Source organism: Sesamum indicum, linkage group LG6 (genome assembly GCF_026168435.1).
Source record: "Sesamum indicum cultivar Baizhima isolate 11 linkage group LG6, ASM2616843v1, whole genome shotgun sequence".
NCBI lineage: Eukaryota > Viridiplantae > Streptophyta > Magnoliopsida > Lamiales > Pedaliaceae > Sesamum > Sesamum indicum.
The window spans coordinates 4,794,791-4,821,570 of record NC_142662.1 but is presented as its reverse complement, the minus strand read 5'-3'; the positions used below and the strand labels follow the sequence as shown (position 1 = coordinate 4,821,570).

General features: G+C 34.7%; 3 protein-coding genes, 1 long non-coding RNA gene and 1 pseudogene across 6 annotated transcripts; 1 reads left to right on the top strand and 4 right to left on the bottom strand.

Annotated features, from left to right (window-relative positions):
• Positions 1–285: 285 nt before the first annotated feature.
• Positions 286–6,159, bottom strand: LOC105172729 (PR5-like receptor kinase; annotated as a pseudogene). The gene is made up of 9 exons (XR_016065829.1): positions 5,088–6,159; positions 4,323–5,006; positions 3,393–3,493; positions 3,163–3,261; positions 2,876–3,062; positions 1,586–1,796; positions 1,137–1,374; positions 893–1,043; positions 286–803 (listed from the first exon to the last, which is right to left on the bottom strand). The product of XR_016065829.1 is annotated as a PR5-like receptor kinase (transcript).
• On the top strand, positions 4,856–9,130 carry LOC148787651 (uncharacterized). Its single transcript, XR_016065830.1, has 2 exons — positions 4,856–4,994; positions 8,448–9,130. It is a non-coding gene; the product is annotated as an uncharacterized LOC148787651 (long non-coding RNA).
• Positions 6,370–11,503, bottom strand: LOC105172730 (PR5-like receptor kinase). Of its 2 annotated transcripts, none has more exons than XM_088881275.1 (9): positions 11,276–11,503; positions 10,473–11,145; positions 8,961–9,025; positions 8,727–8,825; positions 8,437–8,624; positions 7,590–7,800; positions 7,115–7,352; positions 6,870–7,020; positions 6,370–6,779 (listed from the first exon to the last, which is right to left on the bottom strand). In XM_088881275.1, exons 1-9 carry the CDS (start codon positions 11,334–11,336, stop codon positions 6,474–6,476), a joined length of 1,992 nt encoding a protein of 663 aa, XP_088737401.1. In that variant the 5' UTR covers positions 11,337–11,503; the 3' UTR covers positions 6,370–6,473. The 2 variants fall into 2 exon arrangements, with proteins under 2 accessions (XP_088737401.1, XP_011092587.1); XM_011094285.3 differs by having other exon boundaries at positions 10,473–11,163; positions 11,276–11,502.
• Positions 11,504–13,329: 1,826 nt separating this feature from the next.
• Positions 13,330–20,061, bottom strand: LOC105172839 (G-type lectin S-receptor-like serine/threonine-protein kinase CES101). Its single transcript, XM_011094416.3, is given in 8 exon segments — positions 13,330–13,763; positions 13,849–13,895; positions 13,898–13,998; positions 14,087–14,324; positions 14,415–14,625; positions 17,549–17,745; positions 17,833–17,937; positions 18,494–20,061. Coding segments are annotated over 8 exon segments (2,454 nt in total). The 5' UTR covers positions 19,743–20,061; the 3' UTR covers positions 13,330–13,457.
• A 2,502-nt stretch (positions 20,062–22,563) lies between these two features.
• Positions 22,564–26,277, bottom strand: LOC105172838 (G-type lectin S-receptor-like serine/threonine-protein kinase CES101). Its single transcript, XM_020697502.2, has 7 exons — positions 24,673–26,277; positions 24,296–24,400; positions 24,000–24,205; positions 23,673–23,883; positions 23,337–23,574; positions 23,098–23,248; positions 22,564–23,020 (listed from the first exon to the last, which is right to left on the bottom strand). The coding sequence occupies exons 1-7, from the start codon at positions 26,072–26,074 to the stop codon at positions 22,709–22,711; spliced, it is 2,625 nt and encodes an 874-aa protein (XP_020553161.2). The 5' UTR covers positions 26,075–26,277; the 3' UTR covers positions 22,564–22,708.
• Between the last annotated feature and the right edge of the window lie 503 nt (positions 26,278–26,780).

The following is a 26,780-nucleotide window of genomic DNA, read 5'->3' as shown; positions in this document are numbered from 1 at the left end:
ATCTTTGAATTCTCCACCTTTGCCTCTACTATGGTCCTTAAGATATGCTATTTCTAGCAAGACAAACTGGAGGTGTGCCTGGAAAAGCCTGAAAGGACACTGTCTAATCCTGAAATCTAAATTTTAGTCTTTTAGCATGATATCTTTGACGATGTTTAAATGCAACTTTGATTACCTGAGAATCTGGAAAAAGAAATAATTGTACCATGTAACAGTATGTGGGAAGGAAAAATTTAGCATAAAGTTCTACTAATAGTTCTTCATTACTATGCCATTACATGACTGTAAGAATTAACAAACTTTCTGGAAATAAAATATCATCAATTTCTCAAAATTAAGAAATCTTGTTCAATATCAACATAAATATGCCAAATAATTAAAATACAAAAAATGTACTTTGATGTGTGTCTATACTAGCATGTCAATCAACAAGAAACAAGGCTGAAGAATTATCTTCCTCCTATTTAAGAAACAGTACTTCATTAGCCCATAAAACACTATCTTCCTCCTAATTCGGAAACTGTGAGTTCGTTGAGTGATAACTTCTCTGGTGTACTCTGTTCTGCTTTTTCAAGTATGCTTTTCCTTGTGATAAATGATGGATTCTTGGGCATTGGCAAACTCGTTGTTTCATTTTTTAACATCAATATAACGTTTTCAATGGTGGGTCGATCGACTGCTTGATTTTCAACACATAGGAGCCCAATATGAATGCATCTGTGCAATTGATTTGTAATGCATGAAGCCCTCAACGTTGCATCCATGAGCTCTATTGCAGAATCTTTTGTCCAAAGCTCCCAAGCCTGCAAAATAATTCCATAATTTACAATTTTTGCGAGGTATACCAAAAATGGAAGTCATAAAACAATAGCATATCTTAATAAAAACTTACATACTCCACCAAATTTAGAGGACCTTCAATTTGATGGAAGCTATTGATTCTCCTACCACTCACAATCTCAAGTACTAAAACTCCAAAACTATAGACATCTGATTTAACAGAGAATATGCCCTGCATGGCATACTCAGGGGCCATGTAACCACTGTAAAACATACAATTAGCTATCAGTCATATTAAATATTCAAAACAATCATACAAATAAATGAGGAAAGTTACTAGTTAATGTGTTACTTACTAGGTCCCGACACGCCTGTTCGTGTTAGCTTCATCTACATTCTGCTTAAAAATTCTTGCAAGACCAAAATCAGAAATCTTCGGTTTCATATTGTCATCAAGTAATATGTTACTTGGTTTTAAGTCTCGGTGGATTATCCTCAGCCGGGAGTGCTTGTGAAGATAGAGTAGTCCTTGAGCCGTCCCCTCAATGATATTGAACCTTTGCTGCCAATCTAATTGCTCCCTTGAAGATGGACCTGTTGTATAACTAAGTCCTATGATCTCCCGAAACGATTCATTTTATCTCATCTTTCACAAAGTCTAGATATCATTACATTTCACAAAGTCTAGATATCACTACATTTCACAAATTCCTTACCAGAACTGGAAAAGCCACCCATCCCCATATTATATTGTCTTCATATTATCTTATTACTAATAGTTTAAGAAAGGTAGTTCGATACTCACTGAAGAGAAAGAAATCCAGACTTTTGTTGGGCATGTAGTCGTAGATTAACATTTTATCATCTCCATGAATGCAAAAGCCGAGTAGCTTAACAAGGTTCACATGCTGCAGTTTAGAAATGAGTATGAGCTCAGTTTTAAACTCGAGCAATCCCTGTCCTGATTGCCGTGAAAGAATCTTTACCGCTATATCTTGGCCTTCTGGTGTTCTTCCCTGTAAAAATGAACAAACATACATAACTTGGTGAACTTGGAATACAATCATTTTGGTCCTGATTATCAATATTTCTAACCAGATCTTTCAGAACCTAGTTTTTGGAAAAGAAATGAGAAAGATCAGCTGTTGACAACTTCTGATGGAATATTCGTTCAAGAAGTTAATACATGATTATCATTGTTTGAGAGTGAACGGGCTTGATCTCATAATATGCAATAAAACCAACAGCAAAAATAAAGAAATATATCAACATCAGCTTTTACTTTTGCACATTAAAATGTACATGCAAAGTAGTGAAAACAAGGATACTCAGACAAAGCTGAATTTTGGATAAGGTAGGTTAAAATAATGGGAATCAGTAAGAAACTTAAATTTACATAAACGTGAGAGTGATATCGGGGCAGACAAAGAAACAAAATACTATGTTTAGAATTTTCAGAAAAAAATATAAGATTTTTGGCCGTTACTAGAAAAGGAGAAGATTAAATAACTTGTTTCCTACAATCATTTCAACAAATATTGATTCTTCTTTTTAGGTTTAATTAAAACCGTTTTATCAGGAACTTATAGAATTAGTTAATATACTCTTTCACCTTTTGAGATTAACCAAACATCCTCCAAGTCATACTTTCTTGCATGTTACGCGCTCATTCTATTTGAACATGCCGAGATGGCCAGAAACTTGATCAAATATTAATGTTTTATTTCTAGAAAATAGGATTGTGATTATGCAGTACCTAATCTCAAACAGAGGTAATCATAAAGTTCTTTCAAGGCAAAAACTTAGAGGAGAGAGGATTTTCTGGGGTGCGTGTGCACTCAGACTTGCATATATTCTCGAGGGAGGTCATTGTAATAAACCATTCTTCTTATGTTTGGAAATAACATTTTAACTCATGGAGACTGAATAAATAACAGCATCAGGATCTTGGTTATCTGTTAACTGAATAAATAACAGAAGCATGATTTCTGCTCAATCAATTTTTTGAAAGAATTTCCAGGAATTATACTTTAGATTAAGACGCTTCAGTTTCTATGCTGAATAATAAAAAGGAATCGAGTCTGAACAATTTTACCTTATAAACGGGGCCAAAACCACCCTGTCCCAGTTTATAGTCGGAGGAAAGTTGCTTGTAGCAGATACAATAGATGCATAAGTAAACCGTCTAAGATCATGACTCTTGGCTCCACCACCGTTGAGCTCGTAAGTTTCTGTAAACCCCTCCAGTCTCAGCAGTTCATGTAATTTTTCCTCCTTTTTCCCTGTCAGATGGTCATCAAGTTATCGTCATAAGAATGGCAGTGAAGGTCCCGGAAAATGTATAGATAAAACCAAAAAGCAACAGGTATATTACTATTCTACCTTGTTTGATTTTTCGCATAATGAACAAGGCAATGGCCAACACAACTAGCACAACTCCACTTACTACAATAAGGATGATCTTTATAATTTTTTTCATTCCTGTCATTGACAATTTCCAAATTTGGTTAGTGGGTTGAATTGTATTTTAACAGGGAAAGATGTAAACTAGAAGCTAGGCAGAAAATTTTTGTTTGTTGAGATAAAATATAATTGTATATATATGAACCAACCTCTGCTTGAAGGTGGCGAACCACTGCTTGAAGGTGGAGTGGAGCTCCTTAAAGGAGGAGAAGTGCTGCTTGGAGGTGGGGAGCTCCTGCTTGAAGGTTGGCTGCTCTTATCGAGTAGCGGTGAATCAAGAACATAAGTTTTCATGCAGAACCATCAAAGTTGTATTCTTTTGTTAGTTTCTCAATGGAGAAGTCACTTGTATTTAATCTTAAGCTATATATACTATGTAAAAGAACTGTTAACTCTACAAGTATTTGTCCCCTTTGTGAAAAAGGTCTTTGTGCTATACTTAATCACTAATCATAGTAAGTTAGGCTAGAACAAAGATATCAGGGAAAGAACCATTTAACTGAAGTCAATACTAAGATTTTTGAATAATCTAAATTACTTAAACATAAACTAGCAGAAACTGTAAATATTTTATTAAAGTTTATATTTGGGGGCCATATATGAAAATATTTAAATGTAATTGCATGTGAACGAGCACATCGATAACAAACTAAATTGCAATTGCATAATTGTACTTTCAATTGAAGTCAATAGATTATGAGATCAATTTAGTTGTAATTAATAGAAGATAGAACTAACGTATTAAAAACTTAAAATACTTTCCCACATCCAAATTTTTACATAAGACCTCTAAACAATTCGCGCATTGTATGTAAAGTACATGTACAATATAGAAGCTTAACTATGAGAACACAATGTATCATGATGTGGGTCGGGAACAAATCCAAGAAATTTGCAAGCGTGACTAAAATATCATAATGCTAAAGCATTTTCTATAGGTTAATTCTTTAATATATCTAAGTTGTATAGGTTAATATCTCTATTTTATGATACAGTTCTTTCACCCAATTTCACAGGCTAAATAAATGAATCGGCATTGACCGGACAACACTGCCGTTTTAAGAAAACGAATACGTTACCTGGCGTTAGACAACGGGCAGAACGCTACAGTGTAGTCGGCCCCTGCACATGAAAAGGTGCTAGTGTTATCATCATAGGGGTTGCTGTACGCGTCTGGGCACGCGTTCTTGAACAACTGCGAGTATTGATTGGACTTGCAGTTTTCGGGTGAGCCGTACTCTCCCGCGCAGCAGTAGCGGTCCTCCCTGAACGCCTGGCACGCACTCTTGCACGCGACGCGTTTCCCGCCGGCGCTCGTCACCCGCAGCTCCGACGGACACCGCTCGTTCAAATCAACCACACAACGCGTGGTCCTACAGTTGTCCCTGGAATCGCCTTCCGGCACCACCACAATTGGGAGGTTGAAACCGTCGACGAGGCTAAGGTCATAGAAGTCCATTCCTTGAGGCCCGTCGAGATTGAACTCGACGAGCGTGACGGACGTGAGCGAGACCCTATTGTCACACTCTAGTGTCCCGGTGCCACAATCGCCGGTTATGCAGAAAAGTTCCCGACGGAGACGTTGCCGCAGTGGGTCCTACCCCAGAGGCGGCCCTGCCATGACCACGGCGCGTTGATGATCTTGGATTCACCCGTCTGTAAAGCGAAACCAGTAGTGAAGGTACCGGAGAGTGAAGCAATGGCGGGCCAGACTGTGAACTCGCACAGGTTCAGTACTGTAAGCGTCACCGGTGAGTAAACTCCTGTTCAAACACAATCCTTCTCAGTTAATTCATCCTTGAAAATTTATGAGGGATTAATGAACTAAATTTGGTTCATTTTACCTGCTATAAAGGAATTAAAAACAATTACGTAAAGAATACGAGAGCTGAGTTTCTCCATTTCTTCTGATGTGTTCGTAGGATTACAATCATAGCGTAATATATTTGGACGAGTTTTGAGAAAAAAAGAATATCTAATTTCTTTTTTGTGGGTAGTTACAATAAATTCAATTCATTTTATTTTTTAAATTTCGTTTATTAAAAAGCGATGAGAATGCAATGGCAAGTCGCATTTGCCAGTTGTGAGGGAGGAGACTTGGGTGGGAGGGGCGAGTTGACTCTGTGTTGACTGTGACTTCTAGACAAATCTGATGTTACAAGAATTTCTCCACCTATTATAACAAAATTGGTCTGACTCTACTATATGGCATATGCTAATGATTTAGATACCAGAATTTCCTCAAAATAATGTAACTTTTTACGACACTCATTTATTTTGTTTATAGCCATATTCATCTCTATCTTTAAAAGAAGTTCATAATTTAATATATATTTGGAGGATTACAAATTTCATTTCAAATAAGGTTTATTGAAAAGAAGTCATTATTCCAACGTGTATTTGTGAGACTGCAAATTCTATTAGATAGTATGTATAGATAATTACACTTCTCTCCCCAAAGTTTGGTGTAGTTACATATATGTAGACCCCATATGATTTAGAAAATTATATTTAGTACTCATGAGGTTTGCTTCTGTCTAATAAACAAGTCCCTCCGTTAGTTACAATTCACCATATTTGCTGATATTAACAAATATATTTACCCCCAATTGACTCATCACTGATTGTTGTAGGTCAAATAAATATTTTAATGACCAGATTACTTTATACATCTTCCATGTTAATGCAAGTGAAGAGATATATCTTTACCGTTAGCTTAGTCATAAGAAATTTATTAGACATATAATAAGTCAATAATAAGTTAATAAAGGGTAAATTTTAATTTTTATTTATTTATTTTATTAATATCAACAAATTTAGTGAATTTTGATAAATCGAAAAACTTATTTGTTAGAAGACCTCAACGGTAAAATTTATGTGTAATTACATCAAAATCTTGAAAGAAGAGAGTACAATTATCCCTAATATTTATCATAGAAGAGTCCTTATCCCAATATTAAATTAAGATACTTCAGATATATAAATGTGGATCGGTCCATGAGTCCACCGCCCCCAACCCAATGTCCAATAGTTTAGAAGTAAATAAATGGGTTGAAGTTAAATAAGAAAAAGACTTATACTTTGTTGGCTAAATAGTGTAGAAAATTTAAAAAAAAGAAAAACCAATGAAAGAATAATAAATATTAACACAAACATATCAAAATAATTGATATGGTGTTTATATGTATTAGCATGACACTCAACAAGAAATCCTTGAGTAGGTTGAGGTACTATCTTCCTTCTATTTCAGAGACTGTGAGTTCATTAGCAGATAACTTCTCTGGTATAGTCTCTTCTACCTTCTCAATAATGCTGTTTCTTGTGATGAATGCTGGATTCTTGGGTATTGGCAAACTTGACATTTCATTTTTTAGCGTAAATATAACATCTTCAATGGTAGGTCGATCGACTGCGTGATTTTCAACGCATAGAAGGCCTATATGAATGCATCTCTGCAGTTGATTTCTAATGCATGAAGCCGTCAATGTTGGATCCATGAGCTCCATAGCAGAATCTTTTCTCCAGAGCTCCCAGGCCTGTAGATATAATCCATCATATTTTATGTGTTCTGAGAAGTATACTGAGATGGAAGTGGTGAAACCATTATATATTTTGATATAACTTACATACTCCACCAGATTTAGAGGACCTTCAATTTGATGGAAGCTATTGTTTCTCCGACCACTCACAATTTCAAGTACTAAAACTCCAAAACTATAGACATCTGATTTAACGGAGAATATGCCCTGCATGGCGTACTCAGGGGCCATGTAACCACTGAGAAGCATTCATATAAGTTTTTAGTCATATAAATTATTCAAGTCAATCATACACTTAATTTATGAAAAAGCTACTAGAAGATGTCACTTACTAGGTCCCAACACGTCGGTTCGTGTTAGCTTCATCTATGTTCTGCTTAAAAATTCTTGCAAGACCAAAATCAGAAATCTTCGGATTCATGTTTTCATCAAGTAATATGTTACTTGGTTTCAGATCACGGTGGATTATCTTGAGTCGCGAGTGCTTGTGAAGGTAGAGTAGTCCTTGAGCCGTCCCTTCGATGATTTTGAATCTTTGCTGCCAATCTAATTGCTCCCTCGTAGACGGACCTGTTGAATAACTAAGACTAATTATCCTCCTAAAGGGTTCAGTTTCACTCATCTTTCTCAATTTTTTGATACCATCTCATATAGTGATCACCAGAAAAGATAGTAGATTGAAAGGTCAGTGCACTTCAAAGAATGTTCACTAACTTTCCCAGTGCTATGAAAGCCACCTATGCCTATATTATACTGTGATGGGTATTATCCAATTAATAATAGTTTAAGAAAGAAGTTGATACTCACTGAAGAGAAAGAAATCCAGACTTTTGTTGGGCATGTAGTCGTAGATTAACATTTTATCATCGCCATGAATGCAAAAGCCAAGTAGCTTAACAAGGTTCACATGCTGCAGTTTAGAAATGAGTATGAGCTCAGTTTTAAACTCGAGCAATCCTTGTCCTGATTGCCGTGAAAGAATCTTTACGGCTATATCTTGGCCTTCTGGTGTTTTTCCCTGTAAAAGGTTATAAACGTACATGACCTGGTGAACTTGGAATGCAAGCCTATGGTTCCGATTATCAATATCTCTAACTACATCTTTTTGGAACTTATTCTAATGAGAAAAACCAGTCACTAGCAACAACTTATGAAATGGTCCTCCAAAAGTTAATATTTGGTAATCTTCTTTGAGCAATCAATGGATTTAGTCTCATAATATGCAATAAATACAACAGCATAATTTTCTTACTTTCTGTCCTACCAAACTTCCATTAGATTACCAAAACATCCTCAAGTTATAACTTTTGCATGTGGTTTTCAGATTTCACTGTTCTGTTTCTAGAAAATAAGAGTGTAACCATTCAGTCCTATTCCCGGGCGGAGATAATTGCAGCATTTTCCCAAAGCGGAAACTCAGGGTGAAGGTTTAGAATGTGAGTATGCTAAGCAATTACACATACTCACAAGGGTTTTTGTAATTAACCCCCCTTCTTATGTTTTGAAATGATATTCTAACTCATAGAACTGGAACTAATGACAAGTTATCTGCTCAATTATTCCCTGAAATAAATTCTAAGAACATACTCTAGATTAAGACACTGTAATCGGAATGCTCTGAATCAATATACGAATATGTGATGAAAATTTTTACCTTGTAAACAGGACCAAACCCGCCCTGTCCCAGTTTGTGGTATGAGGAAAAGTTGCTCGTGGCAGATACAATAGATGCATAAGTGAACCGTCTAAGATCATGATTCTTGGCTCCACTACTGTCGAGTTCATAAGTGTCTGTATACCCCTCTAGCGTCAGCAGTTCATGTAACTTTTCCTCCCTTTTCCCTGTCAGATGATCATCAAAACTATCGACATAAGAATGGAAGCGAAGATTCCTGAAAACATTAAAGAGTATCCAAGAAAGCAATCAGGATATCACTATTATACCTTGTTTGATTCTTCTCATAATGCACAAAGCCATGGCCAGAATAACCAGCACTACTGCACTTACTACAAGAAGGATGATCTTTGTATTCTTTTTCATTCCTGTCATTGATGATTTTAAACTTCGGTCAGCTGGTTAAACTGTATCTCAACAACAAACATGCATGTACACTAGAAGGAAGGTGGAACTGCAAACAGTTTCTGTTGGCTAAGATGATTTCATATATAGGAATCAACCTTTGCTTGAAGATGTAGAACCTGGGCTTGAAGTTGAAGGTGGAGAACCTCTGCTTGAAGGCTGGCTGCTCTTAGAGTCGCGTTGGAGTCCAAAAAATATTTTTCGTGCATAACCACCAAAGTTGTATTCTTTTGTTAGCATCTCATAAGCAAATGTCGATTTTACTTAATTCTATCTATATATACAGTGGAAAAAAATGCAAACAACTCCTGTGATATTACAAATGAATAAATTATCTACATATAAAAAAATATAGTAATTTACCCCCTTATGTTTTTGAAATGCAACAATTTACTCTCCTGTGTTTTTTAATATGAAACAATTTAAAAAAAAAATTGCTTCATTTTTCAAAACATTGGGTATTTTTTTTCATAAAAAGACAATTTGCTCATTTACAATATCACATGTAGGTAAATTGCATTAAACCCTATATTATGTAAAAGATTATTAATTTTACAAGTATTTGTTCCCGTTGTAAAAAAGCTTTTATGCTTTGCGAAAATTATATATTTAATCCATAATATAAAGGAGTTGTCACTTTTCATCCCATAGTTACAAATATAACCAAATTTAGTCCTACAAATTAACTTTTGTTGCAAAATAATCGTGCCATAAAAAATAAACGACAAATGTCAAATAAATGTCATGTGACCATTAAAAGGCCTCAGGAGAAATGCTCTTTTAATACAAAAAATAGGGGTTGTGTCACTTTTGATACCATAATAGATAGTTAAATTTAGTCCGATAACTTTTCGTTGCAAATTAGTTCTGTTAAGCTGCAAGTTTTAAACAGATATTGTGAAATGTAAAAAATTTAAATAAAAAAAGACCCATTTACTCAATTACCTCAATATATTATATTTTTTTTTGAGAATATAAAAATAGTTAACTTTTTCTCATAACTCAAAAGAATTTGTATATATACCAGCTACAGGAGCATGTTGAATGCAGGTGTATAATTTAAATTTCTATTTTTTTGGTTTAATAATATGAAAGAGAAGAAAAGGAAAACTCCTCATGATTAATATTTTTTTTTATTAATTTTCAAGAAGGATGAACATAATATTTTTGACAGAGAAATTTAATTAGATAATCGCTTCGTCTAGAAATAAATATGCTTGTTGATATTTTGATCGATATATTTATGTTATCAGTGAAAACACACTTGATATGTATTTATAATTTAAAATTTTTATAATACTTTTTATCTAAATAACTATTAAATTAAAGATAAAATGAATTATTGATCAAAATTGATGCAATAAAATAACATTAAATATGCATGATCACCTAATTATTGAAAGAGTTGATTGATTAAAGAAATAAATTTCTTATGAATAAATAAATAAACATATTTGAGAATAATTCCATTAATCTTCATGAACTTCAAATTTTTAATGTATATTTTTTGTAAACGGAAAAGTCAGAGAGGATTTGCGTACTGCCGCCGGCCGCCGTTCAATTTGACAGGCTCAATCAATTGGATGAAAAGGGAATTCCCGTAAAGTTACCTGGCGTTTGAGAACGGGCAGAACGTTATGGTATAGTCGGCTGCCCCTGTACATGAGAAGGTGGTGTTCGCATCATCATATGTGTAGCTGAACGCTTGTGGGCACGCGCTCTTGAACACCTGCGAGTATTGTGTGGGCTTGCAGGTATCCGGTGTGTTGTTTGCCCCTCTACAGCAGTACTGGTCCTCCAGGAACGCCTGGCACGCACTCTTGCACGCCACGCCTTCTCCGCCTACGCTCGTCACTCGCAGCTCCGACGGACACGCGCCGTTCACATCAGCCACACATCCCGTTTCCACACAGCTGTCCCCGGAACCGCCTTGCGGGGTCACCAGAATCGGCAGGTTGTAACCGAAGACGAGGCTGACGTCGTAGAAGTCCGTTCTGGGTACGGTGTCGAGCTGGAACTCCGCGAGCGTGACGGTGGGCACAGTACGGCCGCCGTCGCACTCCAGCTTCCCTGTGCCACAATCGCCAGTTATGCAGGAGAATTTTCCGCTGGAGTCGTTGCCGCAGTTGGTTCTGCCCCAGAGCCGGCCTCCCCACGACGACGACGCGTTGATTATCTTGGATCCACCAGTCTCTAAAGAGAAACCAGATGTGGGAAGCGTTCCCCTATTGGAAAAAATGCCTGGCCAGACTGTGAACTCGCATTTGTTCACAAAGGTAAAAGCTGCAGAGCAATAAATTCCTGTAACACAATCGTACAGCAAATCCTAGTAAAAAAACCATCAAGAATCAATGAAGAAAACGAAGCCACGGTTGAAAACTTTGAATCAGAAACTAGCATTGGTTACTCCTACCTGCTTTTGAGGAATTAATAAGAATTAGGAAAAGAATTTGGAAGCTGAGTTTTCTCGTCATGATACAATATATATGTATACACACACAATTAATATAATTACAAAGAACATATAGAGAGAGAGAGGGAAGAGGGAGAAAAAGAGGAAGAAGAGGATAGAGAGAGAGGGAAGAAGGAGAAAAAGAGGAAGAAGAGGAGGGGAGGGAGAAAATGGAGAAAATTGAAATTATGGTTGTCAGAATTGTTTTATATTAGAGGGGGAAAATCCTGCTGTTCATCATCACGACCGAATCAAATCAAGCAAATACTATAAAAGAATAATCACACTCTCATTTCCTGATATTTGAAGATATACCTCATTATATTTATTAATTCGTAAAAACGTATCCTCACAATTTTATTTACAATAAATTGTTAATAAGTCAATTAAGGGTTAATATAATTTTTTTTTTATTTTTTTTGTTAATATCAGTAAATTCCGTGAATTTTTAATTGAGAAATTTATTTATTAGACGGAAACAAACCTTTGGAGTGCTAAGTGTAATTTTTCAAACTATAAGGGGTTTGCGTGTAATTACATCAAACTTTAGGGGAAGGTAGTATAATTATCCCTATTTAAATTGATTATGTGATTGATTATTTAATTAAAATTAGTGATAATTATATTTACACTCCATAATTTATGGTCTATTTACATAAATCATCCCTATCTTTTAGATAAATATACACATAAAACCTCAAGATATCATTTTCACTTATACAAACCACCCGTTATTTTTTTAAAAAAATTACACATATACCTCTAAAAATATTAGCATTATTACACAAATTGCCCCTATTTTTTGAATAGTTTATGTAATTATACAAAATAGGGATGATTTGTATAAATAGATCATAGATCAGAGGCGATAAATATAACTATCATTTAATATTATATATATCAATCATATAATAAATATATTATATTTATTGTATAAATTAAATTTAACTAAGTTTAATTTGGATTAGAATTTTTGTTTGGGGATACTTTAATCTATGTAAATCATCAATCCACAGTGAAAAAGTATATAAGTTTTGGACTTTTTTGATTGATTAGTCAACTTAAATGAAGTCAATTCTTTGTGGGCCAATTTTGAGTTAAATTACACTGTCCAACCAAAGACATTTATCACATTCATTGGCATGATCTACATTTTATTTTATTATACAAACAAAAATCAAAGCGATGTATGATTGATTTTTGTCCATCATATCCGCTTCATACTTAACAAATAATATTAATAATAACAATATCTGCGTAAGTGATAATTTGGCACTTGACTTTTGCTGCATAATTTTTATAGAGTGATACTAATAACATGTCTCATATTAATTAAAAACGAAAAGATTCAAGTATCATTGAAGGTTAACATATGTGACAAACGATAGTGAAAAAATGAGTAATGTCATTTAACAACGGGTGTCGACAAGACCGCAAATCTTCTCTTCCATTTATATCAGAAATCATAATTTCTTGGATGTGCTTTCGTCTACCTCTTCAAGGACATCATTTTTTGTGACAAATGCTGGATTTTTGGGCAGCCGCATACTAGTTTTTAACATCAAAACACCATCTTCAACGATGGGTCGATCGATTGTATGATTTTCAACACATAGAAGTTCAATGTGGATGCATCTTTGCAATTGGTCTATTATACATGAAGTCTTCAACGTTGTGTCCATGAGGTCTATCGCGCAACCATTTCTCCGAAGCTCCCAAGCCTATATATATATATTATATTTACCTCATTACAAGTATAAAAATATAAATTAGATATTTTTTGCTAATAAATTATACAGAACGCTAAATGAGGGGTGAAATTAGAAGTTTATATAAATTCTTTATTAACGTCAATATTTTTCGTCCAAACCTTAATAGAAGAGGTACAGTTATAAATCGAGAATACTCGAAGGAGGTGTAAGTATAATTTCAAAAGCTTTTTTTGGGAGAAAGTATAATATTGTACTTTTAGATGGATTCTGAATGTAATTATTAATCAAAATAAAATTGAAAACTAAATTAACAACACCAAATAAAAACAAACTATATACATGCAGAATATGCAGTTGATGTATAGCTATACATAAATGTCATCATACAACAAAAATAGCCTCACTAACACAAGATTGTATAATACATAGTGCTACTTTCCTTGTATATTAGTAATTGTGAATTCACTAGCTGATGACAACTTGTCTGAAGTACTTTTTTCCACTTCATCAAATATACTATTTCCAGCGATGAATGCTGGGTTCTTGAGCCCTGGTAAACTTGTTTCGTTTTTTAACATTAATACGACATCTTCAATCGTGGGTCGATCGACTGCATGATTTTCCACACATAGAAGCCCGACATGGATGCATCGTTGCACTTGATCTGCAACGCATGAAGCCCTCAATGTCGGATCCATTATTTCTAGTGCGAAACCTTTTCCCCAGAGCTCCCACGCCTGAAAAAGTTATTCCATATACACTTTTCATTTTTGAAATGGTGTACCAAAAAACAAAAAAGAAACATTTATGAATGAAACTTACGTGTTCGACCAGGTCCAGCGGGCCTTCCATTTGGTGGAATCTATTGTTTTTTTACCACTCACGATCTCAAGTACTATAATTCCAAAACTATACACGTCTGATTTTGTAGAGAAGATACCCTTCATTGCGTACTCAGGAGCCATGTAACCACTGTAATGATCAGACATATACAATCAATTATAAATAGAGAACTAAAAAACATTCAAAACAATCATATCTTTGTTAATTCGTTGCTTACTAAGTCCCGACACGCCTGTTTGTGTTAGCTTCACTTGCGTTTTGCTTAAAGATTCTAGCAAGACCGAAATCAGATATCTTCGGGTTCATATCTTTGTCAAGCAATATGTTACTTGGTTTCAAGTCTCGATGAATTATCCTCAACCGTGAGTACTTATGAAGGTAGAGTAGTCCTTGAGCAATCCCCTCGATGATGTTGAATCGCTGCTGCCAATTCAGTTGCTCCTTATCAAATGGACCTGTTATGGCCGTGCCCAAAAACTTTAGATTTGTACGAATACTTGAATACGCAATGTCAGACAACTAGTGAGTAATTGGAAATTGCTTACTAAAGAGAAAGAAATCGAGACTCTTGTTAGGCATGTAGTCGTAGATTAGCATTTTGTCGTGTCCATGAATGCAAAAGCCAAGTAGTTTCACAAGGTTCACATGCTGCAGTTTAGATATGAGTATGAGCTCAGTTTTGAATTCCAGAAATCCTTGTCCAGACTGTCGTGAAAGAAGCTTTACTGCTATATCTTGACCTTCTGATGTTTTTCCCTGTTCGAAAAGGGAAAAAGGGAATAAATGTAACTATGACATGCATGCGTATTAAATTAAGATTATTCTTCTAAATTAATTTCAATACTTTGAGTAGTTAGTTCCTAGGAAGTTGGAATATATTAATTGAGTGGATTAATCTCATAATATATATTTATCTATATTTTATTTATTTATATTTAACTTGAAACGTAAGGTGTATTATAATTCAAATCCCCCAAGGCGCGCATTATGCACATTTCCTCGATTTGATTAATTTTATGTCACATTGTAAACACATGATAATATTTATTTTAATAAGTAATCAACATACAATTAATTTGGTAAATTGTATGTTTGATCCCACATGATAAGGGTTAACGTTTTTCATCATAAATTTTAAAATGGTTCAAGAATCGAATTCTTCAACACATTCAGTCCCGTAGCCCACTTTTCATAACAAAAATTAGATGACAAAATCACGTATCATGCACGTGGCCGTTAATTATCAACGAAGGGTGGCTTTTGGGCAATATTTTCATAATCAGACCAGATCGGCCGTTCAATCAAGAACTGATCATGTATCCAGCCCAATTCATATGTCCAAAATCAACGTGGCCAAAATTAATGCGGACCGGTAAAAACTGGCCAAAATCAATGACCCGATTATCGGTCAAAAACTTAAGTTTTTACATATTTATAGCCAAGAGAGTTTTAGCTTGGCATATATTTTTTCAATGTGAAATAATAAGCTTGATTTAAATTTTTTCATATTTATGGTTTAAAGTGTTTAATTAAGTTTTGTCTTATGCTTTTTCAATGTGGGATAATAGGCTTAGCTTAAATATTTCTATATTTATAGTTTAAAGTGCCGACTTATACTTTTACAATATGGGATAATAAGCTTGGCTTAAACTTTTCATATTTATAGTGTAAAATATTTATATTTGACTTATATTTTTTCAATTGGGCTAATAGCCAATAGGGTTTTGATAAATTGATGAAAAAATTATTTTAGTCCATTAACTTAATTCTCGTTCAATTTTAGTCCACTAATTATGATAATTATTATATTTTATACATTATATTGAAAAAATGCTTTCAATTAGGTATACCAATGGCTGATTTTTTCAATTTTTGCTGAAATTGCTTCAATTTGGGGATTTTTTTAACCCACATGGCATCAAAGTCTGACGAAGCAGATGAGGTGAACTTATTTTTTTGAGTTATTATATTTTTTAGCCCACTTATTTTATTCATGATTTAATTTATCCCATGTGGCACTAAAAAATACCTTAGCTCAAGTGGATATTTTTTTTATATTTTCTCTCCAACACAAACACTTAAATAAAGAAAAAAAAATATCAAATTGCATAAAAACAAGCTTTGAATTTATATTTTATACTAGTTTTTGTGACACGTCGTCTATACATGCATATAATAAATAATCATTACACATTTTAAAATATATTATAAATTAGAATAAAATATATAAATCCATAAATTATATATAATTATAAATCAATATTTTATAAATACTTATGAATTAATAAAATAATATAAAAATAATTATTATTTTATCAATAATTATACATATAGATAAAAAATGCATAAAATTATAGAGATAAATATACATAATTATACTATAGATAATTATTTTATTTAATTATAAAATTATAGATAAAAAATAAGTAAAATATTAATTTATTAAAAATACATAAAATTGTGGTAATTATAAATGCTTATAAATTATAAAAAATAAAATTCTTATTTTATATCATATAATACATAAAATTGTAAAACTAAACTTTATTATTTTAAAAATAATTATAAATTATAAAAAAAATATTATACTGTATAATATAAATTTAAATAAAAATAAATAAATCTCCACCCCGCCACAGAAGGAGACAACACCCACCCCACAATTGGGCGATCGTCATTCGGGCGACAACGAGTTGCCCGCCATCACCAAATGGCGCTCAACTGTGCGTTGGGTGACGGCCATCCCCCCCCCCTCTCTGGGGGTAGAGGAGGTGGGGAGGGTAGGATTTTATTCTTTTTTTTTAAGTTTATATTAATTATATAAATAATTTTATTTTATAATTATGTATATGTTTATATCAATTATTCCATGTAGGACGCCTACTTGCCTAGTGTACTTCTTAGCCACATCAGACAATAACATGGCTCATTTCGTCGGATAAATAAATAATTAACTGACACATTAGCAATTCCCGTTTAATTGGTTGAAAAATAGACACCAAAATTCTAAATTGGTCCTAATTGAACCATTTTTCAAATATAGTGTAGAAAATATGGTAATTATCAGAGTTAATGGACTAAAATTGAATAAGTTAATTGACTAATTTTTTTTTTCTCTAAATTGATATATAATGTATTGATACGTTACAAATATATATATATAATATATTTCGAGTTAATTGATTTTTCCAATTCAGTTCGACTGGTCGAACCAGTGACTCAATGGCCCAATAACTTATCCAATTCAATCACTGGTCCAATTTTCAAAACATTGCTTTTGGAACTAAGTGTATAGACCCAATAGCTTATCCAATCCATTTCCCCAATATTTTCCCCATGTATATACTTTTGGTATCAACATTTCAATGTTTGACATATTTAATTTCAAGAGCCACTTGTCGTAATAAAACAACGGCCACATACAGAATACGTGATTCTGGCCTATTTTTAGAAAAAGTTTTACTATGAAATTAACTGTGTAGAAAAAAAAAAATTTTTTAACACCATTTTAAAATTCGCATAAAACAAAGGTAAAAAAATATGGACTCTCCTAATTTAGGTGATGGAAAATATAATTTTGCCCAATTAATTCATAATGGATCCCGTCCCATGTTTAATGTCGAGTCATCCTAACAATCATGTATCAAATCCAACAAAGTAAATAGAGTCTTAGTTTTACCTTGTAAACGGAGCCAAAACCACCCTGTCCCAATTTATGGTCCGAGGAAAAGTTGTCTGTAGCAGACTGCAGAGATGCATAACTAAATAATCTAAGGTTATGATAATTCTTAGCTCCTGCATGATGAAGCTCGTAAGTTTCTGTATATCCGTCTAGTGTCAGCAGGTCATCGAATTGATCTTCCGTCAATATTTTCCCTGTAAGATGGTCGACCATGAGGAAAAATGTCCAAAGTTCATTGGCTATGAGAGTTACTGTTTACTATATTATTATTGGAGACGTACCCTTTTTAATTTTTCCCATAACGAACAAAGCAACAATAGTGCCCAAGATGAACAGCAGGACTGTTATACTTACTGCAACACGGATGATCTCATGTCTCTTCTTTCCTGTCATAAGGTAACATACATACAATTTCAAGATTAATGATCAGTGTAGTTGATTTTAGTGCAAACAATATGGCCACCAATTTCTGTTTTTTCTGCTCCATTTTGCATCTAATCATTAAGATCACTTTCTGGTAAAGAATTCCATTTAAAATTGGTCACACGCTATCTTCAAGGGCAAAATCAGCACTTTCTAAAAAGACTAGTTTGGATAAATAAATGAAAAGGTGCAACAACAAAAATTAAAGGGAAATTCTTGCCCGAATTCGATTCGATCAAACCCGAATCAATTATACGGTAAGTGCAATACACTTGCCATGTGATTGATGTACGATTTAGGGAAAATGATCAATCACAAAGCAGATGTGATACATTTATTCTGTGATTGAATTGGTTAAGCTAAACCAGATTCGGACAAGAATTTTTCAGAAAGGAATTAGGCGACGAACTACAAAAATATCAATAACTAGAAGATAAAATGATTTTTTACCTTAATAGATATGATAGGAATATAATTAAAAAGCATACATCATGCACATGAGCTAAATAAAAAACAAACCTGGGCTTGAAGGTGCAGAATAATCAAGAACATATGTATCAGGCAGTGAATCATCAGGAGGATTAGTCCGCACAAACTCCAAATCTGTGCCTCTCCAATACACACAACCACTTACATTACCACTCGTATAGCCAACGCATTCACAGTCATTCCAGCACTTCTCTCGGCAGTCACTTATACTGAGGCTTGAATTACTGTCATAAACAGCCGGAGCTGGTGTTCCATTCACATGCCTAAACTCCCCCGACGTAAAATCAAACGTCTGACCGTCATTCCTGCACTTGGGCTGCTCTCTTAATTCACAGCCCGGGTTGGCGTGAGTTTCATCATAACCATAACAAAAACCAGCCTTTGCAATAGTAGGCCTGTCCCTGTCATATATATACCCCTGATAGTCCAGCCTTATTCCTGAAACGTTTCGGTTGTCAGGCGTCCATTCTGGTACATTTATGAGCGAATACGTGAAGTATTCCTCATCACCGCTCCTCACAACGCTGAAGTTGTAGTTCAAGTTTGCAGGATCCGGCTTCGTTAGAATATTGTCAAACTCCTTAACTCTCAAACCGGACCAATCATCGTAGTAGTCCTTCAGCTTTCCGCTCGTCCAATAAACTATGCCTCGTCGCCTGACTAACAATCTGCCTACATCTGGATCCCATTCGAGAGTAAAAGCTCCAGGGGCCGGATCATTAGGCCCGAACCATGAAGTGAGTATCCATTTTCTTCCAGTCCGGCGGTTGACGCCCAGTTTCATCCCTGGAAGAAGAGTATCGGTAGGATGATCAAAGCTTTGCCATAAGATCACTTCATTATTTGAGGAACTCAACTCCTTTACTACAAGATTCCCTGTATCCAACAAAGTGGCCGACACATTAATAATCTTCTTGCTTGATTCTCCGGCATATAGCTCGATGGATGCTCTGGCATTCATACCGTGCCCGATAATCAGCTTCCCCGTGGTGTCCAAAGTGAGAAACGGATCCTGTCCTCCGAAAGCAGGCTGCTCCCTGTTGCCAATCCACACGGGAAAGTATATGCTGTTTGTATGAGTTATTGCTATGTAAGCATTACCATCGTCCAGGATACCGAATCCTAAGCTGAAAATCCCCTTGGCAGAAAGCAATTGAGATGATGAGTTTAGCCTGTCTCCTGGTTTGAGCGTGTCGACTGATGAAACCCGCCAGGACAGGGAGACCAAACAGTGGACAAATATCAAGAAAACATGTGTCTTACGTGAAGCTTGCATCATTGGGTTTTTGTACAAGATTTGACTCTTGCGACACTACAAATGTTGAGATGAAGTACAGTATGTTGTCTGTGCGTGTGAGTTTGTCTACATATATCAAGATTCTAATGAACGAGAACTGCAAAACATATATACATCAGATGCCCCAAGAACAGACTAATGGTGTGTGAGTTGGATTAGTTGTTTTTCGTAATATTGAAGTCTGAATAATGAAGAAAAAGTAGAGGGAAGATTAGTCCATTTCGTGTTCTTGGCTGTACATGTCAATATGAAACAATTCCCACTTTCCCGGAAAGCTTGTGAACAAGAATCCTCAGTTTCTTCTGTGTCTGCGCCGAGGGGTTAATTTAAGGTAAGATTTTTATACCAATCAAATTTGGTCAAATTACATTAATTATGTATCATATATTTTTCATGTAATCAGTCACTTTTTTTGAATTATGCACTAATGATACAACAAGTTATTATACTTATCATATAATTAGTTCGAATTTGATTAAACTCAATATGAATTAGAATTTTCACAATTTAAGTCCCACAAGTTGAGCCTTATTCTCATAAGAATTACTTTAACATATTTTAAAATATTTTGTTTGTGTTGTACCGCGTTATAGATATTATATGACTAAATTATCAAAAGAAAAAAAGGTACACAAATGATGGCTATTAATTTAATTAATTATGGTTTAGTGGTTTGTTCAAACTTTACCGTGTGGACTTGCTTTTAGATATTGTCAAGTTATATATGGATAGATACAATGACCGGAGATAGGTAGGTTTATATGGGTTTAATTCAAGTTAAAATTCTAACATTGTTGAGACAAACTTATTTCACTACAACAAATGATAATTAATGTTAGTAAAAAATTATTAAGTTGTGATTTTAAAATTGTCACTAGATATTCGGTATGCGTTTTATATTGATTGCAAATAAAAGTTTGAATGACTTATAAGTCTCAATATCTCATTTTGGAAAAATTGCATTTTGTCATTTTAATCCCATTTATTATATTTTTTACACATTTTGTTTCATACATTAAAATTTTTTTAATGTTAGTCCCAACATGACTTTTCAATTTAATTTTTTTACAGAAAAGTCACGTGAATTAAGAGTGGCCGTTAAAGGCTATTCTTAGGGAGAACATATTGCACGTGACCTTTACATGCACTCTATATTGACTTGAAGAAATGAAGATTTTGTTTCCCTTGCCCTGATCTGCCACAAATTAGCCCAAACCAAGCACCCTACAATTAAACCGCCCATATCTAAACTTAAAATCAAAGAAAATGAAGAGAAAATCGGGGTATATTGTACGTTGGAGTGTGGAAAGGGAGAAGATGTCTCAACCCAAAAGACTAAAAAGAAAAATATCGAAGACATCATCTATACATAAAACAACATTTTCACTCTATATTGCAATATTGTAATAACTATTTGAAGCTTTTCTTTATTTCTTCTTTCATGCTCTTCACTTTTCTTTGCAGCCAAGTATAACAACACTAGATCTTCTACACAAAAAGTCACACCCAATACAATGTCTCTACAACTGTAGAATCTTCTACCTGAAAGTTTTCTGTGTGCATTAAGTCCTCAAATACATCATCTTCCTATAATAATACGTGGGTTTTTCATTTACCCAACTTCTTCTACTCTCGATGGACGTGGGCTCCTCAACAGCAAGCCAAATTAATTTTTGCGGTGCAAAAATATTGGTGTGTGCCCCAGTCTCCATTTTTCCTTAACAAAGTTGTTTTTTCTTCCCACTAAAACAAACCAATACATGCACTCACTAACGATCACGTGACTTTTTTGTTTAAAAATGTACGAAAAAGTCACGTGGAACTAATATTGAGAATATTTTTAAATGTACGGGATGTAATGTGAGAAAAGTGTTACAAATGGGACTAAATTTAAATGTATGGGATGCAATGTGAGAAAAGTTTAACAAATATAATAAATCGCAAGCTGCATCATTTTTCATTGTTTGTGGAACAAGGCCATGTGCCCCTTTTGGACCCCTCATCTGAGGGACTGTTGATGTAGGTAAGTGTCCCACATTGGTTGCAGACGAGGAGCATGAGTGACTTATAAACCCCAAGGCCTGCTATTTCTAGTAAAACGCCTTTCAAAACAAAATGGTAAGGCTTATATAAAGCAAGAATGAACAATACCTCGGGTAATGAGGCACAGGTCGAGTTGCAAGCTACATCATTTTAAAGATATATATTAAATTGATAATAATTTTGATTTTTCATAATATAATTATTAATGACAAAAAATGCATATGAAATTATTATTGTCTACAATTAGTGATAAATCTATATAACAGCACGAATATAGTGGTGATTATTTTTGTCGTCATTTCATTGTCACTATACATGTGAAGGTACTTGTTTATATATATTACATTTGTCCTGTTACAAGTATAAAACTATTACTAAGGAATCTGTGTTGATAAATTATGCAGCACATGGAATGAGGGGCAAAATTAGAAATTTAATTTTTTTTGTCGACGTTAACACTTTTCGTCTAAATTCCAATGAAAAACGTACAAGTATAAATAAAGAATTTTCGTATAAAATACAATTGTAATTACAAAAGTTTCTTTTAAGAAAAGTATAATTTCAAATTTTGCATGGTGATGAGTTTAAATACACCTAAACTACCAACAGAAAAAGCAAAAAAAATAAGATGGAGGACATGAAATATGCACGTTTCCATATTCATCAACTTCCTAAAAATCAGCAAATACTACTGACCCGACGTAATTGAAACAGGCAAACAACTAAGAAATTTGAAACAGCAAGGAAAAATTCCAGAAAGGAAACATTGCAGCAGCTGAACCAAAACTTCAACAAAACAAATTAAGTTAACAACACCAAATAGAAATGAATAGAAATAAGCTACACATAAATGTCATACAACAAATAGCCTTATTAACACAAGATTGTATAATAGTACTGCGATGCTATCTTCCTTCTACTTCAGTAACTGTGAATTCATAAGCTGGTGATAACAGCTTCTCTGATCTACTTGTTTCTGCTTCATCAAATATACTATTTCTAGTGATAAATGCTGGATTCTTAGGCATCGATACACTTGTCGTTTCGTTTTTTAACATCGATATAACATCTTCAATCGTGGGTCGATCGGCTGCATGATTTTCGACACATAGGAGCCCAACATGGATGCATCGTTGCACTTGATCTGCAATGCATGAACCCCTCAATGTTGGATCCATTATTTCTAGTGCACAATCTTTATTCCAGAGCTCCCAAGCCTGCAAAAATTATTCCATATACACTTTTTCATTTTGAAAGAGGCGTATATATATATAGATTCATGAATGAAACTTACATGTTCGACTAGGTCTAGAGGGCCTTCGGTTTGGTGGAAGCCATTGTTTTTCTTACCACTAACAATCTCAAGTACTATAACTCCAAAACTGTATACATCTGATTTTGTGGAGAATATACCCTGCATCGCGTACTCAGGAGCCATGTACCCACTGTGATGATCAGACACACAATCAATTAATTAAAAAAGAAAGGCCATACAAATATTTGAAGATTATTACTAGTTAACTCGTCACTTACTATGTTCCAGCACGCCTGATTGTGTTAGCTTCACTCACGTTCTGCTTAAAGATTTTAGCAAGACCAAAATCAGAGATCTTAGGGTTCATATCTTTGTCGAGTAATATGTTACTTGGTTTCAAGTCTCGGTGAATTATCCTCAACCGTGAGTACTTATGAAGGTAGAGTAGTCCTTGAGCAATGCCCTCGATGATGTTGAATCGTTGCTGCCAACTCAATCGCTCCCTGTTAGATGGTTCTGTCAAGCATGCAGTGTGCAAAAATTAACATTTTGTTATACATTACTATTACATATATAACTATAATTAGGAAAGTAAGATGGGAACAGAAACTCACTGAAGAGAAAGAAATCGAGACTCTTGTTTGGCATGTAGTCGTAGATTATCATTTTGTTGTCCCCATGAATGCAGAAACCAAGAAGCTTGACAAGGTTCACATGCTGCAGTTTAGAAATGAGTATAAGCTCGGTCTTGAACTCGAGCAATCCTTGTCCGGACTGTCGAGAAAGAAGTTTTACTGCTATATCTTGACCTTCTGATGTTTTTCCCTGCACGTAAAAAGGAATAAACATAACTATAACATGTGAACTAATATTAGGATTATTGTTCTAAATTAATTTTAATTATACTTTAGGATTAAACTCATCATGAATGGGTTTTTTACCTTATAAACAGGGCCAAAACCACCCTGTCCCAGTTTGTAGTCTTGGGAAAAGTTGTTTGTAGCAGATTGGATTGATGCAAAGGTGAACATTCTAAGATCATGATGATTGTTCGCTCCTCCACTTTCGAGCTCGTACATTTCTGTATATCCGTCTAGTGTCAGCAGGTCACTTAATTGATCTTCCTTCCTTTTCCTTGTAAGATGATCTACGCAAGAATTAAGATGATGAGGAAAAATGCCCAAAGTTAATTAGCAATTAGGGTTATTTTTTACTATATTAGTATATGGATACGTACCCTTTTTAAGTTTTCTGATAGCGAACAAAGCAACAATACTGCCCAAGATAAACAGCACTGCTACACTCACTGCAGCTGAGATGATCTCAACATGTCTCTTCTTTGCTGTCATAAGGTAGCATACAATTTCAAGTTAATGATCAGTAGTAGATTTTAATTAGTAATAATATATATAGGGAAAAATGCAATTTACACCAATGTGATATTGCAAATATGCAAATTATCCATCTGTGTTTTAAATTGCTAGTTTCTTTAATAGGGAAATAATTTGCCCATTTGCAATATCATAGGGTTAAATTGCATTAAACCCAAAAAATATATATAAGAGTGTAATTAAAGAGTATACATTATGCACATGAGCTAAATAAAAAACAAACCTGGTCTCGAAGGTGCAGAACTATCAAGAACATATGTATTAGCTAGTAAACCATAGGGAATATCACTCTGCACAAACTCCAAATTTTTGCCTCTCCAATACGCACAACCACTTACATTACCACTCGTATAGCCAACGCATTCGCAGTCATTCCAGCACTTCTCTCGGCAGTCACTCATACTGAGGCTTGAGTTACTGTCATAAACAGCCGGAGCTGGTGTTCCATTCAAATGCCTGAAGTCCCCATACGTAAGATTAAACGTCTGACCATCATTCCTGCACTTGGGCTGCTTTCTTAGCTCACAGCCGAGGTTGGCAGCAGACCCATGATGAGTTTCATCGTAACCATAACAAAAACCAGCCTTTGCAATAGTAGGCCTGTCCGTATCATATATATATCCCTGATAATCCAGCCTTATTGCTGAAAGCTTCCGATTGTCAGGCGTCAATATCGGAATCTTTATGAGTGAATACGTGAAGAATTCCTCATCATCGCTCGTCACAACGCTGAAGTTGTAGTTCAAGTTTGCAGGATCCGGCTTTGGAAGAATATTGTCAAACTCCTTAACTCTCGAACCGCTCTGCTCATCGTAATAATCCCTCAGCTTGCCGCTCGTCCAATAAAGGACGCCTCGTCGTCTGACTAACAATCTGTCTTCACTCGGATCCCATTCGAGAGTAAAAGCTCCAGAGGCCGGATTATTAGGCCCGAAAAATGAAGTGAGTACCTGATTTCTTCCGGTCCTGTGGTTGACGCCCAGTTTCATCCCTGGAAGAAGAGTATCGGTAGGATGGTCAAAACTTTGCCATAAGATCACTTCACCATTTGAAGAACTCTTCTCTTTTACTACAAGATTCCCGGTATCCAACAAAGTGGCCGATACATTAATCTTCTTGCTTGATTCGCCGGCATATAGCTCGATGGATTCTCCTCCATTAGAATCGTGCCCGATAACCAGCTTCCCCGTGATGTCGACAGTGAGAAACGGATACAGACCGCTGATAGCAGGCCGATCCCTGTTTGCAATCCACACATAATAGTATACGATGCTGCTGTTCGTGTAAGTCAAAGATAAGTAAGCATTACCTGCACCGTCCAAGGAACTGAATCCTAAGCTGAACATCCCGTTGGCGGAAACCAGTTGAGATGAAAAGTTTAGCCTGTCTCCTGGTTTGAGGGTGTCGAGCCGTGGAACCTGCTGGGACTGGCAGGCCAAACAATGGACAAATATCAAGAAAACGAGTGTCGTAATTGAAGCTCGCATCGTGGGTTTTTGTACAAGATTTGATTCTTGTGAAAAGTACAAATGCTGAGATGAAGTTACCACAATGTGTGTGTGTGTGTGTATCTCTGTATATGTATCAAGATTTAGATGAATGAGAACTGCAAAACATATACACATTAGATGCCCAAAACAGACAGATGGTGGGTTGGTGTAGCATGGATTGGTGTGTGAGTTGGATTAATCGTTGTACTGTATTTAATGCTTATTTGTATATTTATGAAGAACAAGCAGAGGGAGATTAGTCTATTTGGCGTTCTTGGCTGTATATATTTGTCAATGTGAACGGATTCCTACTTGCCCGGAATGTGAACATGAACTGTCTGTTTCTCTCGGCGTCTGCGCAGAGGGTTAATTTAAGTCCCCCACTTTTTATTAGGGACAATGATACAACTTTTGCTATGATTTTGAATTAATTATACATAAATTATATATAGTTTAAAAAATTAATTTAGCATTCCTGACGTTTCCTTATGTCTTTATTGATTCATCCACCGATAAAAATTCATTAAATTTGTTGATTTTAACAAAAATTAATTAATACATTTATATTTAACCCCATTTGACTTATAACTAACTTATTGAAAGTTAAATAATTTTTTTCAAATCAAACTATTATATTATATTTTCACAAGCTAATGCATACAAGGGAGTAAATTTTCACAAGTAATTTGATTAGAAAATATTTGTTTGGTTTACAATAAATCTGTAAATCAATTTATCGGGATAAATACAAAATTTTAATTAATTTTCTTTTCTTATGTCAAGAAATTATATAAATGTTACCAATTGTATGGATTTATTTGTTAGGAAAACAAATTTTCAA